General features: G+C 43.2%; 1 protein-coding gene across 3 annotated transcripts in view; it reads left to right on the plus strand.

The window, feature by feature from the left end:
- Positions 1 to 494: 494 nt before the first annotated feature.
- LOC133351739 (serine/threonine-protein kinase B-raf-like) overlaps positions 495 to 16,161 on the plus strand; it is a 34,446-nt gene continuing 18,779 nt past the window's right edge. For all 3 annotated transcript variants that reach the window (XM_061567205.1, XM_061567206.1, XM_061567203.1), the window contains exons 1-5: positions 495 to 627; positions 7,681 to 7,782; positions 8,176 to 8,442; positions 10,244 to 10,347; positions 14,685 to 14,787. In XM_061567205.1, coding sequence (XP_061423189.1) covers positions 556 to 627; positions 7,681 to 7,782; positions 8,176 to 8,442; positions 10,244 to 10,347; positions 14,685 to 14,787 — 648 coding nt within the window. In that variant the 5' untranslated portion in view covers positions 495 to 555. The remainder of the gene's footprint in view (positions 628 to 7,680; positions 7,783 to 8,175; positions 8,443 to 10,243; positions 10,348 to 14,684; positions 14,788 to 16,161) is intronic.

Genomic DNA, 16,161 nt, shown 5'->3' on the forward strand with positions numbered 1-16,161 from the left:
ATTCGACGAAGTGCAACGGTTCGCGTTGCAATCGTGCTCCACGGATCGATCGATTTGTATTGTTTTTCGCATCTCGTTAGGATCGTCTCCGTTATTGTTCGACAAATTAACCTGATTTGTTTTATTATCGACGTCCACTTTGCTAACTTTCAACGCAACGCGGAACAATCGTTTGTTATCCCTTCAAATTCACGCTCGGGGTCGTGAGCGTTAAAAATCGATTGGCCGTTGCATCAACGTCGATATCGCGTTTGCACGACGTCCACGTGATGAAGAACCAAACCCTCGTCGACTCTTTGTAATCAACAACACCTGTATGCCTTTTCAACGTCCAAGCCTCCCCAACGCAACGCCTATTGACATGCGCCCATCATCATCACCACTGTCTGCAAAGATTCCCGGCGGCTGGGGTTTAAGGTGCATATAACGCACGCGGGCCACCACTACCCACCACAAACAGAAGCTCGTGGTCCACTGCCCCCCTTCCCCGTCCCGCCCCGCCCACCACTCTCCTCCACCAAGACCCACGTGACCAAGGGGGCTGGAGGCGAAAAAATGGCGACAGCCATACCGCAAGCTGGAGTGAACGGGAACGGCGGTCTGCAGGACTCGCAGATCACCGAGGAGGTGAGGCACGACCGCCGCTATGCTAACGATAAACACCCACGGTAACGATGACCCGAACCGGCGGGTGCCCTTCCGAGGGCCCCCGACGCCGGGTCGCAGTATAAGGTGACCACCTACCACCATCACCCCCCCCCCCGGGCTCCCTCGGGCCCCCCCGTCCCTTGGCTTACTTGACCCCGCTGAGCGTTCAAGCAAGACCGTAGGCTTCAGTGCGGCCTAGTCGGTCTTCGACGGGAGGGGGGGGGGTGTCACGCGTAAATCGTGTCGCTGTGTGTTGTTTTTGTTGTTATTTTTAAAACGTTTGCAAGCGAAAGGTGTTGGTCTTGGGTGTTGTTGTTTTTTTAAAGACAGCGTTGCGGCTGCCTCATGAGACGCGATTGTCAGACCGCTGCTCTGTGGGCTTTTGTTTATGCGAGGCAATCTTATGGTTGCTCCTGTTTTTGTTTATAACAACCAATGCGATTGCAACGGTTATCAATATTCTTGTATAATTATAGTTATGCAATGCTGTCATTTGGATTGCACCTCACATGCGCGTATGCATGCACTCACATATGCGTGCACGTATGCACATACGTAACCACATCTACACGCATACACAAACGCATCTGCACACACGTACACACGCATACACAAATCTGCAATACATACGCATACGCACACAAGGGGGGGGGGGGACACACAACATCTGCACGTACACACACACATCTTCACATACACATCTGCACGCACATACACATACACATCTGCACGTACACACACAACATCTGCACGTACACACACACATCTGCACGTACACACACACAACATCTGCACGTACACACACACAACATCTGCACGCACATACACATCTGCACGTACACACACACATCTGCACGTACACACACACAACATGTGCACGTACACACACATCTGCACGTACACACACACATCTGCACGTACACACACATACATCTTCACACACACATACAAAGACAAAGATCCCCCGTATAGCCTGCAACAGACTGTAGGGGCAAGTGCTGTTAGCGAGCACCTATGAAGGCCGGCACGGCACACGAGGGGGTGGGTGGCCAACACCACGCCCGACCGCCTTTGTCTCCCCGGTGACGATGTTCACTACGCACCACACCAGGTACTGATTTTAAGGCTGAGTCGACCTAGGGGAGGCCCAGGACCGGTTCAGATGAACCGTCACCGGTGTTGGCCGTGAGCGGAAATTGAACTCGGGTCGCCGGGTTCGTAGCGCAGCGCGCTAACCACTTCACTGCTGCTCCCGCACACGGACATCTGCACATACACATCTTCACACACACGTACTCGTGTGTACAAATATACACGCTTATATACGCGCATAAACACATGAGCATATACATAAATACGCATGCAGGCACGTCGTTTGCACCAGGGGTTTGCGATCTTTACAGCAGGAGATGTTTGCATTCACGTCGGCCAATATGATTGACACCTTTCCCTTGCGTGCTGCGAATACCTCTTGCGATGTTCCGCTACAGGCCTGATTTTAAAGGTTACAGCAGTGCGGTAACATGCGTGGGACACTTTGTTGATCTTGAAATTATGGCCAACGCATAGGCTTGTACATTCTATATGCTGTATATCATTATATATTATATTTTGATAATTATTTTTGAATAATCGGCGAAGCGGAGTTGAGCGACCCCTCTTTAACTGCAAATGTCTTTGACCATTCGCAGGGAGTTAAACCAACAATAATAATATTTTATCACTACGCAAATTACTGCACACATTGTGTATCGCTTTGCCATAGAGGCCCAGATTAATTCCTGGTCTGCAACTATATTATTTCATTTTCCAGTTTCATTATTCCTCACATAAAACAAAACAGGCCACTGTGCATAATGGAGTCGAAGGAACGGTATTGCCATTGAGAAGTAAATTGAGCTCATGTTCAGCGTCAGTACCACAGTGTAATAGTCTTAAAAAAGCAGATTCAGAATTTGATCTATTGCCCTCACCTGTAATACGCAAATGTAATCCGCATCGGGGATGCAAGTCAACCATTGTCCTGAAAGTTGTTGAGGAACAATATATGCACTTCACAGCGTAATCCAGATTAATTGTGTGAGGAAGCAGTTGGATCAGAAAGGATTGCTTTCACCGCAAATGACTTAACGAGTCCACACGTTGAACAGATGCTTGAACAGGTTTCTCTCAAATTGTCTGCGAAGTAGCATGCAGGTAATTAGTCTTGCGTGAGAAATTGTAATTGTTTTCACGCACATCTTTTAACCGTGAGAATATTTTAAAACAAACCATGACAACTGCAAGTACAACATTATTCAAATTGTTCCGTGAAGGAAACCGCCGGCAGAAGGCATTTGTGTGAGTAACCTGCATTGTTAAAGCCGCTCGACAAAATGTACTGTTGTCACCGTGTCACCTGTGCGTTGTGTGTGCGTTGCTTGTCTTACAACTTGGCATACAGCTCGCTGTTTATTCCAAGACACAGGCGGTGAAGTGATGTGTTCCTAACCACTGTAGGCACACTTGTGGCTTGTTGCCTTGATGCTGAAATAGAAAAAAGTGAATTTTTTTTTTTACATAAGGTATGAACATTGCCATTTATCCATTCACATGCCACTAAAATGAACTCAACATTGAGTAAAATAATGATTCAATGTCAATGCACTGCTGAATGAAGGGAGGCCCAGGATTTATATTGATATATAATAAGGCTATCGATGGAGCAGCCACTGATGTTAGTCATGGCTCAGGTTGCCATATTCATAGCGAAGTTGCGTGAACCACTGTGCCACTACTCCACGACAAACTCAACATATACCTATTTTTCATTTGAGTCTATATATTAAGTGCAGCTGTTTATTGTAGAGTACTGTAATTGCTTTTATTTGCATAGTTAAGTGTTGTAAGTAAATGTTAGCTTCTGCATCCATGGTGTAATGCAGTGTGACTCATTTGATAATTATTGCCATAAATGTGCAGGAATTATAAATGTTACATTAAAAATGTGACGGTGCTCTTTTGGGTAGCATTGAAGAATTTGGGTAGCATGTTGAATAGCTATGTGTGTGAGATTGGACTTCAGGCCTGCAAGACTGCATGGAGCGGCTCATCTAAAAAAAACACCTGAAGTCTGTGTGTGTGTATATATTTGTACGAGTTAAAAAGTCCACACAAAAAAGCATAGAGAAGTTCATGCTGAAATTAAACTGAGAGGCGAAAAAAGCAACACGTGGATTCGAGAAGATATGTAAGTTGGAGACATAGTGACTTAAAAAATGTAAGTGGGCTTGTGCCAGACATAGAAGGGATGATATCCGGTGGTTGAGGCTAACGATGGAGCAGCAGCCAAATGAGGAAACACACCCCAAGATGTATTCTGTGGAGATGGAGCAATAAGCTGGGTGCATTGTTACATCACATTTCTGTTTAAGATGATGGTGGTGTGGGGAGGTCTTCCTTCAGCAGTGTGTAGATCATGGCTATTGATGATGGATGTGGGTTGTACATGCCGGTTCTTAATTAGACTGTGCGATTTTCGCATAAAATAAAATTAACCTAATTTTGTTTGGCTTATTTACTCAGTTCATAACCTGTGTATTTATTTTTTATTAAGAATTTCCATCGCACATTATGTAACAAGATATCTAGCATTAATACGGAGTTATATCTTTTTTCTAAAGCATGCCGCGTGAATATGTTAGAAGAAGAAGAGTCGAGCTCTTAAAGTTTTCACATAAACCTCTTAAGGGAATCTGTAGTTAATATTCGCCGCTATTGCAGAGGTTCACGGTTCGATTCCAAGGATCACCCTGATTACGACCGCGGGTGTAATCACCGTAATGCATTAAAGATCTCGCACAGTTCGTTGTGTGCTGCCGTGAGGGTCCAAATTTGGCCAAATTATAAAAGTGACACCGCAAATGACTCAATTGAGATACGTAGCAATCAAATGCCCCCTACTGGTATACGAATGCAACACGCTAACTCTTGCATATCTGAATTAGAATATTTTCTTTAGGAATGGTGAGATATACAGATTTTTTTTTACAGGTGTCCAGGAGGGGCGGGTCAGAACATAAAACAACACCAATACAAATACACGATAGGAGTGCAAAGTATAGGAAAGGTAAAGAAATTACAAAAAAATATGCGAATAAAATTAAACTTTTTTTTTCTTTTTGAGGTTTCGCATGATTAAACAATTTTTTGGGGAAATTGATATTCATAGCTCATCTCTATAGAAATGTGCATTGTACTTTAATTTAATATTGTGCATCCTTCTTACATGTTTGTTAGATGCACATCTGTTCTGTTAAGATGTATAACTCTGTGTTTTAAGTTATTGCACTAGAAAATGTTTGCTGTTTTGATAATTGTGATTTATCATATTCAGTTCTGAATTTGAAATGATTCCACGATAAACTTTGGTATTACAGTGTATTCATTTCTTCCAGGAACCTTTGGAAAATTCTGATCTTGATGGCATTTTACCTGGAATAATTAAGGAATTGAATTTAATATTGGATATCCATTGTGTTGTAAAAGTTGTTTGCAATTAAATTTTATTGCACACCTTCTAGGGTCAATTTTCAAAACTCTCATGCTGCAGTGATCGATTAATTAGGAACATTATCATGCCTAATGGGGTATTATTTATACTCGGTGATAATTTAACCTTATGGCGGGACCCGGGATCCCGAATAAACGGAAGTCAAAATCGTAATTAATAAAAACAAATTTGGCGACTCCGTCCCACTGCGCACATAAACGCCGCGACCCACCAGAAATCAATCCTCTCGTTCTTCACCAAGCACCAGTCATAAACAAAACCTTTAAACTTTGATTAGCGCATCGCGTAGAGTTCGTCGAGAGGAATAGATTGTTCGCCTTCAACAGACATAAAATGACGTCGCAACGCAGTTTGTGCGGGAGCCGTGGGCTTATGAGACCCGGGGTCCCGCCATAAGGTTAATTTATTATGCTAACTACCAACTGTTGCGTCTGAGTTGTAATTTTTTAAATAATTGTTCAGTGCTTGTAAATGTGTGCGTGTGCATGCAGCGTTATCCCACAAGTGATGAAGAACCTTCTAACCCCTTCTTAGACTTTTTCGAGGTCTTTGTTTAACTTTTGACTACATTTAGAAACATGTTAGATGTTATTACTGTTTTAGTGTCGGTGTATAATTGCCTTTGCGTTATTTTGCCTGTTGATGTTTAAAAAGCCAAGGAAGTTGTGTAAACAAAGAATCCTATTACCATATGTGCTTTTGTTGCATTGAGTGCACAATGTGACCTGGTAGGCATCTAACAATTCACACTTCTTTGCGATTTGATGAATTGTCCTGATTCAGTGTCACAGTTCAACTCAATAATCTATCACTTCTCTCCCATTTGTATCGTGCCATTTGTGCTCTGTCTCTTGTTTATTGTTGTTCTTCTTGCATTGGGTCAGCTGTTCGGATTTTCCTTCTCCATGTCCTTCTATGCTCTGCGGTGGCTAGATTTTAACTCCGTTGCCTGGTATACAGGAAGTCGTGGGTTTGATCCAGACTCTGATGCCTATATATTTGGAGTTTCCATGTTCTCCCCGTGGTTGCGTGGATTTTTCTCTGGGTCCTTCAGGTTTCCCCTCCACATTTACAAACATGCTTTCAGAGTATGTGTTCCTATAAATTTCCACATGATAAGCAACTTCATTGAGCTACCATCTGTGGCTATGTTGCTGCTGAAAAAAGAGTTATATGGCTCAGTGGGCCTTACCTGGTTAAATAAAAAATAGTTTATAGTAGTTTACATCCACTATCTTCATCGTGTCCTCGATCCACCACATTCTTCCGTTTCACCCTCGGTTTCACCCTACACCTTTCTGCTGTGCACCGGTGACGCCTCTATAGCCCTTATAAGTCCATCATTTGTACGTATGTATATACATTGAACTTCTTTCGCACCGTACGTAGCCAATCGAGCTAATCGGAAAAAAAATCTGCATGGTTAATCAATAATCGTTTCTTGCACGCTTTATTTGATGAATATGCCGTGAAGGCAACAAGTCGATTCTGATTGACGAGTCGTTACGTGCCCGAGGCGCAGGTTGCACATGTTTTTTTTACAATTACAATATCCACCACCTGTGTGTGTGCAGCCAGTTATACATTTTTAAACGTTCTTTATATTTAAACCGACGTGTTCAATTCTCTATATACTTACACAAATGCCACATACAGCATATGCAACACTGTATTTCTATTTGTATAAACAAAGCTGCCGTGTTTACACTGGGAGTCGTGTTTGAGTTATTGTGAAGTTATGTTACAAATTAGGTCGCACGCCGCCGTTGAGACAACCATCCAACTTGTATGCCAGCTTGAATTGTGTGCAGCTTCGTTATAAATAGCAACATTTTGTGTCTGTAGTAATTGGATAAGCTCATGGTAATCAGTTGGCTGCCGGCCGCGTCGTTTGATCTCATTTCCATGGAGCGGGGGGAGGGAGGGCTTAAGAGTTGATTATATTTGTCTGTTTTGTTTGGCTGTATTCGATTTTGTTCCAGGTCTGGAGGGCAGTGCCCGTCCGGTTTTTGGTACACCAAGAGAGCAAGCGGATTAGGAATTCCCATCTGCTTCTGTCAAATGGAGTGCGGCTTGCGGGCCGACTTGTGCACGCATCGCTGTAGCGCGTGCGGCAAAGCAGATTTGTCGGGGATTTACATGCTCAATCGCATTACGGTGTGAGAGTGAACGAGACGTAGAAGCTTGCTTTTTTTTCTTTAACAGGTTTAGCATAATTTAGAATTATAAAATGTATCACGATATTAGGAGGCCACTAGAGCTATGTACTTTTAAATCTAGATTGAAAACTAATTTCTTTAGAACTGCTCTTTGTGTTTAGTTTATTGTCCTTCCCCTGTACCTCCGATTAGCACGGTTGGCTACGTACGGTGCGAAAGAAGTTCCACATACCTACATACATTTATTTTGGATTTCGTTAAAATGTCTGAGCTGGCCTGTAATGTGGCTGACGTTGGTGCATCGATGTTTACCTTTGCCAGGTATGGAACCTGCAACAGATGATCAAGCTCACGCAGGAGCACCTGACGGCTCTGCTGGACAAGTTTGGCGGCGAGCACAATCCTCCGTCGATCTACCTCGAGGTGTGCGATTTCCCCCTTGCTGCCGCTGTCTCGTGCTTGTGATATCCAGACGAGCGACGTGTCTGTAAAGCGTGCACTGCGTTAGCTAAACAATGTGGAGTCTCTCATTTGTACGGACAGATAGACAGATTCAGAGATCCATTGCTATACTGATAACTCCTGACCACCTTGCAGCTCAGGCAGCGTCTTACTAAGGTACTAACCCCCACGTAGCCTCTGAGTTCGATTGCGATTGTTCAGGGTGATTTAGTTCTATGCTAGATCATCGTATGGTGTCTCACTAGAGTACTGTAGTTCCAACTACCGGCTCCACACTGAAGGTGCTACTTGCTACCATGGCGGAGTTGGAACGAGTTAGAGTTCTTTACATACCTCCCCACCCGTGCGTGGCAGGCGTACGAGGAGTACACTAACAAGCTGGACGCGCTGCAGCAGCGGGAACAAGAGCTGCTCGAGTCCATGGGCAACAGCCGACCGGAGAGCATTTGCTCCGAGGACCAGCAGACCCCCGTCTCGGCGGGCGACCCGTCGCTGTCCTCCTCGCAGTCGCAAGGATTCGGGCAGTCTGCCGGCCACCCCGAGGGGGCTTCGGGTTCCGGGCCCAGGTCCCCGCAACGACATGTGGTGCGCGTGTTTCTCCCAAACAAGCAGAGAACTGTGGTAGGTTTGTCCCACTAGTGTCTTTTTTTGCTCGCGCATGCGCTTTCTGACTTTCGATCGCAAGCATTGTGTTGCATTAGCTCTGTCCTTCTGATTGTCCGTCCATCCATCTATAAAATAGTGTGGTATGCTAACTCTTTTATACTATCATCCAGTATGGAACGAAACTTCATAATAAAGTTTTGTCGCTGTTATTCGAGAAAACCTGCCAAATGTATAATATAGTTACGCGCTCCTGCCCCGGCAGAGCAGTTTTACGAGCCCACTGTCTCATCGTGGCCTACAGATGTAATGGTTTCGGCGCTGCCATTATCATCGTTTGATTAAATAATTTTTTAGGAGAAATGCATCATTACATTATTCATGCCTATGCTTGACTTTGATTTCGCGTTATTTACCACCATTTGTCAATCAATTACTGTATAAAGGCCTCTGCGTGCTGTTAGTCATCGGTGTTCTTTGATAATGTCCTCTGCGTGTTGGTCATCGCGTTTTGGTGACTAGTTCATGTGTTACATGCCACTGATGTTGGCCATGGGTGGGAGTCAAGCTCAGGTTGCTAGTTTCATAGCGCATTGCATTTACATCTGCGTCACCGCTCCACGCCCAAATTGGTTGTGTAACGGTAATAATTAAATAACGTGGAAAATTATGAAACGCGCCTATGCTCGTGACGCTCGTGCCTGGGCAGGCCTCCTGCACGAGTAAGCAGAGTTACTTTGCAGTAGTAAAGTTTTACAGTTCCAAGCTGAAAAGTACAAGGTTTATTTTCAGTTGATAGGTCATGTGGTTGGATTAAAGTGTGGGTACTCGGAGTACTTCCATGTGACCATCACTGCTATCATCATCTCTCCCGTTCGTCAGCCCATAAGTGTCGATGGGGCTGAATTAATTCCTGCCGAGGTTTTCTTTATTTGGCCCACTATTACTGCTTCGTGAAACCTCGATCCTTTTTCCTTCACCAGAATGTAAGAGAAAGGAATTTCTGCTCACCAGAATGAAAAGCTTAATTCTAGATTTGAAGCTTTCATGACTGCAAGGATTCATACTCTTAGTTTTTTCGGTAAAGTCACGTAGGTAAAAAATGAAATTAAAATTAATAAAAAATATTTTATTTTTATAAATTAAGAAAAATGAAATTAAAATGAATAAAAATATTTTATTTTTATTAATTTTAATTTCATTTTTTACCTACGTGACTTACCGAAAAAACTAAGAGTATGAAGCTTAATTCTTTTTCTGCAAAGAAGACTATACAAAGGCAATGTTGCCCTGTATGGGATGGCTTGCATACCAGGTAGCGCGGCTTGCCTGAACGGGTCGTGCGTAGCGACCGCATAGTGTAGCGGCATCGTTGCACAATTTGTTGGCAGGACTTTACCACGTTGCATGATACAACAGAAGAACCATTAAGATGCATTAATCTTCATTAGCTTATATGCCTGTTAATGTAAAAAAAAATATGACGATGGCACGGGTATAAATTAAAGCAGAACGTCACGACTTTAAATCCTGATTGGGGGGTGGAGTGGGTCCCGAAATCTTTGCTAGGTCTGAAAAAATATGTACTCCTTTGTGGGAACTCGGCAGTAGTTTTCCCAAGAAAAGACTGGTCCTGACCATGGGATGTCTAATTTCCACCATGGGCTGACCGTCAACTGAGATGGTCGTCGCCAAATGCAAAATTAAAGTGTGGCGACATGAGCGCTGTCTTTAAACACGTGTAATAATGCATGCCGGTGTGTCGTGTCCTTGCGTTTGCGCGTATTGCTAAAAAAATGTTTTTTGTTTAATCGCGAAGGTGCCTGCCCGTAATGGCGTGACGGTGCTGAACAGCCTGGCCAAGGCGCTGAAGATGCGAGGTCTCACGGCAGAGTGCTGCGCCGTGCATCGCATGCAGGGGAAGTATGTCTCGCTCGCGCCAAACGAAAACTTTTAGACGATGTCTGAAGCGTCCAGGCTGAAAGCACGTACAGGGTGATTAATAAGGCACCCTGTGACCACCGGTTTACTGGCATACGCAAATTTGCTTGCGTGCCAAATATACTCACAAGAAAGTCCCTTGATTTGAAAGTGATGTATGTGGGGAAACAAATGCATATATATCTATACATATGCAGGTCCTTTGTCATTCCATTTCTGGATCAAGGCCTCCTCCAGTTGTTAGGTCATTTGGGGTTGTTTGACCATACTTTACCACATTGGTCAGTGTGGGTTGGTGAAGGCTGTGACGGTTGAGTTGGTGAAGATGGGTGGGTGTTGTGTGGAACGGGACTGGTTTAGATATCGCTCGCCACTAGTGTGAGCCGTGGCCAGAAATCAAACACAGGTTTGCCAGGTGTATTGTTCTGTGCACTAACTACTGCTACGCTGTTCCTCACAGATGTGTTTCCAGTTGTTCTTTCAATACAAATGCTCACTGTAGTCCAAAATGTGTTATTTGGTGGGAGATGAGGCACCATCTGAGAAGACAATATGAATCTAAAGAAACCACGAGTGTTTGTGGTCCAAATGTTTCTGGTAGACTTTAAGGGTCATGAGATAATGGTAACAATCTGAAATGGGTGTTTTTTTTTTTCAAATTTATTGTAGAAAATGTAAGTCAAGACATTTGAAATAATGTAAAAAAATGGATAAGAAAGAGATAACAATTGAGAGGGGTTTACAAGTTCCTGAAGAAATGTTGGCAACATTTTCATGATGAAATACAAAAGTATGAACAGAATGTAGATGTCAACCTGAAGTGCACGTTTCCTCATTTTATGGCATATTTAAAATTTATAACATTCTTTGTGAAAGCACATAACTTTAGAACTAAGGATGGCATTTTTGATTGCCCTCTACGTATTGATCATGATTTTGTTCCATGCTACCTTTAAAACCAACTTTAGAACTAAGGATGGCATTTTTGATTGCCCTCTACGTATTGATCATGATTTTGTTCCATGCTACCTTTAAAACCAACTTTAGAACTAAGGATGGCATTTTGATTGCCCTCTACGTATTGATCATGATTTTGTTCCATGCTACCTTTAAAACCAACTTTAGAACTAAGGATGGCATTTTTGATTGCCCTCTACGTATTGATCATGATTTTGTTCCATGCTACCTTTAAAACCAACTTTAGAACTAAGGATGGCATTTTTGATTGCCCTCTACGTATTGATCATGATTTTGTTCCATGCTACCTTTAAAACCAACTTTAGAACTAAGGATGGCATTTTTGATTGCCCTCTACGTATTGATCATGATTTTGTTCCATGCTACCTTTAAAACCAACTTTAGAACTAAGGATGGCATTTTTGATTGCCCTCTACGTATTGATCATGATTTTGTTCCATGCTACCTTTAAAACCAACTTTAGAACTAAGGATGGCATTTTTAATTTCCCTCTACGTATTGATCATGATTTTGTTCCATGCTACCTTTAAAACCAACTTTAGAACTAAGGATGGCATTTTTGATTGCCCTCTACGTATTGATCATGATTTTGTTCCATGCTACCTTTAAAACCAACTTTAGAACTAAGAATGGCATTTTTAGTTTCCCTCTACGTATTGATCATGATTTTGTTCCATGCTACCTTCAAAACCAGCTTTAGAACTAAGGATGGCATTTTTAATTTCCCTCTACGTATTGATCATGATTTTGTTCCATGCTACCTTTAAAACCAACTTTAGAACTAAGAATGGCATTTTTAGTTTCCCTCTACGTATTGATCATGATTTTGTTCCATGCTACCTTTAAAACCAACTTTAGAACTAAGAATGGCATTTTTAGTTTCCCTCTACGTATTGATCATGATTTTGTTCCATGCTACCTTTAAAACCAACTTTAGAACTAAGGATGGCATTTTTGATTGCCCTCTACGTATTGATCATGATTTTGTTCCATGCTACCTTTAAAACCAACTTTAGAACTAAGAATGGCATTTTTAGTTTCCCTCTACGTATTGATCATGATTTTGTTCCATGCTACCTTTAAAACCAACTTTAGAACTAAGGATGGCATTCTTAATTTCCCTCTACGTATTGATCATGATTTTGTTCCATGCTACCTTTAAAACCAACTTTAGAACTAAGGATGGCATTCTTAATTTCCCTCTACGTATTGATCATGATTTTGTTCCATGCTACCTTTAAAACCAACTTTAGAACTAAGGATGGCATTCTTAATTTCCCTCTACGTATTGATCATGATTTTGTTCCATGCTACCTTCAAAACCAGACAATAAAGTATTTGAATATGTTAATTATGTTGAGCAAATTGCTCGATGTGCCCCTCTCAGTATCTGTTAAATTAGTTATGTCTGTATTAAATGGTGTTTAGTTCCAGCGCCAAGCGTGACATGCTTATACTCCAATGCAAACTTAATAATGCCTGTGTCTTCCTCTGAGTGGATTCCGAGTGATGATACAGCGCAGCCTTGAGTCTCGCTACAGACGGCTCCGTCATCTGTTTGATGCTAGAACACGATGCGGAGTTATTGCCCCGTTTAATTGCCCGACTTGGGCAAGTTTCCAACGTACAGCGCAAAAAGAAGCTCCAGACCACCCGTAGGTGTAATGTTGGCACAGCTCTAAAGGACAGTATATGCATATTCACAGAATGTTCTTCAATTCAGCACAGTGTTAGGGCAGCAATGTGCTCAGATAACTCAAATGCTATTGTTGCTGTTAATGCATTGCATTACACAAGTGTACAAGCAGGGTTCATTTTATTTCAAAGCTGTTTATGAACAAATTTAAAATAACGTTTAATCTCCCCCGCCCCCGATATCTGTAAATTTGCAGCATTTTGTTTTTAGCAGTCAGATGTTGTTGGCCTCAAAATGTAATTAAAAAAACCTTATCTTTATTAAAAGTTGCATGACAACCATAGCATTTAATTACCTTTAGGCGATAGCTTGTACAGCTTCTAAACCTTGTTCCAATTCAACACTAACAATGCATTGGAATAAAATTCCTTTAATTAATAGCAGGTAAGAGCCTACCACTAAATCACCTGGAATGCTCTCCATCTCCAGCGATATCAGAAGCTAAGCACGGTTGTGCCTGAATAGTGGGTAGGTGACTACCATGCACACTTGGTTCTTATAGGTGGCTGCTGGGTTGTGCTTACAGGGTGGTCAGCAGAGGGCAATGGCAGCAAAATACATTGTTGTACTGCACTGCCATACTCCCATTTCTTATTTTTCCAGTTTCAGTAAACCCGCTTTGAGCAGCGTCCAATCGCTAGTATGACGCGCACGGCATGGGTAGGTGGATTGACAACAGGGCTGAACGTTACGTTCCAACAGTAATCAATGACTTGCAAAAGTGGGCTGCCCCTCAATGTGGTTACATTGTGACCGTGACCAATGGCTCACAAAGTGGATAGACTGTCTCTCAATGTGGCCAGTTGCGAGCTGGTTTGCCCGGTTGTACAGAGCGCAGTATTCCTCCCAGCGGGATGAAACGCTGCCCGCTGCTCCTCAGTGGGGCTCTCCCGAGTGTGCGCTTGATACTGATGCGGCCGTTCGCTTTCATGCTTCGGCCAAACTGCGGGGGACGACACGCCCGTCACCTTTGTGTCCCAAGTGGACGTAAACATGCTCGAAATGCGTGTGTGCGATTACGTGTTCGGGTATTGAGCTGTAGCTTATTTTAAAACAAATATATAGCGTATGTGACATAGAAATGTACAAGGGTTATCCCACAGGTTACGTCACCTTATTTTCCCCACTGTAAAGTAGACATTCACGATGATCCATGTATAGACACCCACTAAAATAATAGAGAAAAATTACGTGGAAAAACAACATTTTATTTAAAAACTCTGTCTTGCACAGGTCTCAATACACCCATTCAATCCTTTATCACTCTTCTCTAGGATACAGAGCCCTCACCTGTTATTAAGACGATCGTTAGGAAGTCAGTGGGGGTATCTACAAATTATCCCTCTGTACTATTGACAAATTGCACTCTCATTGCTTTATTTTATACGAGTGGACAGCCTGTCTTATGGCACATGGCACTCAACTGACCCTTGTCAGACATTCACCACTCACAAGTCATCAACCCGCTTGACTATCACCTGGGAATCTCGCTGAGATTCAGCGGCTCTCCCTACCCACACGTCACTCTTCGTCAGCTGCACGTGCCCGCCGATGGAACGCGTCGACGAGCGTTCAAAAATATTACCACCCCTGCAGACGTTGCGAGACTCACGTCGTTGCCTTCTTGTGCTGTGCGCTCTTGCAGCCAGAAGCTGCTCATAGATTGGAACACCGACATGTCGTGGCTCATCGGGGAGGAGCTCACCGTGGAGGTCCTGGAGCACGTGCCACTCACCACGCACAATTTCGTAAGTGCGGAGCCCCCCCCCCCCCCACCTCTCTGTCACTGCGGGTCTCCACGTGGGATGGAGTTATGGCGATGCCCCATCTGTCTACGCCAGGGATGAAGGAACCTTTTTCCAGACCGAGCCGAATAAGACTTTGAAATACCTTTTTTTGCGGGCCGCTTCTTTACATCGAGGGAGGAGAATTAGGGAAACGGTGTCGCCGGGTCCAATATTTTCCCCTCTAGTTACCCGATCAGTGTGACTAAGATGCTGGATAAACGCCGTTTTTGCAGGCCGTTCCCGAAGTGGTAGGCACCATCCGTATGTGGCTGGAACCGTAAGAAATGAAGTCGTTGGTCATATCCAGCCATGGGTCATGGGTTCCCCCCCCCCATCCCCGGTCTACGGTAACAAAGTAACTTCCCTTATCCTCCTTTGCAATGCTTTGTCGTGGTAATAATATCGTTACACAAATGCATACATTTATATTTGGTCGTATATTTCATTGATGTCCTTTGTTGGCAAGTATATAATGTTAGGGAATATTTGTGGTGCCGTGTTTAGTTAGCATTGTGATAATAAAAGTGGGAGAGTAGCGTGCAGATATGTGCTTTATTAGTATAATATTATTTGTGCAATTAAGAGTAGTGTATCATTTATCATTATGAACGAGACTTTTTGTAGCACAGGGTTACAGTGTGCCAGCTGCTCAAATAATTCGACCCACCATTGATGTCAAGTGGCTCACGTGAGGTCATTTCTTCCCATGCCGAACATGCTTATTCACCGTCTGTTTGGTGCATATTCCGCATTCTGCGAGCACTGCAATGTTGACTGTGAGCTCACACGTCCACGTGTTTTTTCTCTTGTCCACATCCGCAAGGCCACATCTGACCCATGTAAGACTTGCAGTCGGCTGCCGGATATATAGCCCACCTAGAGACATGTATTGTCAAACGACAAGGTGAAACAGATTTGTCAGATGAGAGATTAACAAGAGAGAGTATAGCTGTGCACTTGAGATAAAGATGGCTAAGATGAAAGTAAGATAAACAAAAGATCTGTAGAGGAGAGGTACTGATTAGCGGTTACATGTACAGCCGTCATGACGTCTGTACACCGGACAATTATGTCACGTGACCTGATGGAAAGCACGAAAAATATAGTTGAACAACTCCTCCCTTACAGGATATCGTTTGTGGTTGCTGCACGAGGTGATTGTTCTTCTTGGTTCTTTCGGTAAAGTCACGTAGAATGGAAATAATAAAATAATAAAAATAAAACATAATAAAATAATTCTCACGACGTTTTGGCCACAACGCAAGTATCCGTCGTCAGGTGGAGAACAGGTCTGTCGAGGAGACAGAGTCTGAATGACAAGCCCCAGGCTTGGAG

Source organism: Lethenteron reissneri, chromosome 38 (genome assembly GCF_015708825.2).
Source record: "Lethenteron reissneri isolate LAM-NWPU_2019-01 chromosome 38, ASM1570882v1, whole genome shotgun sequence".
NCBI lineage: Eukaryota > Metazoa > Chordata > Hyperoartia > Petromyzontiformes > Petromyzontidae > Lethenteron > Lethenteron reissneri.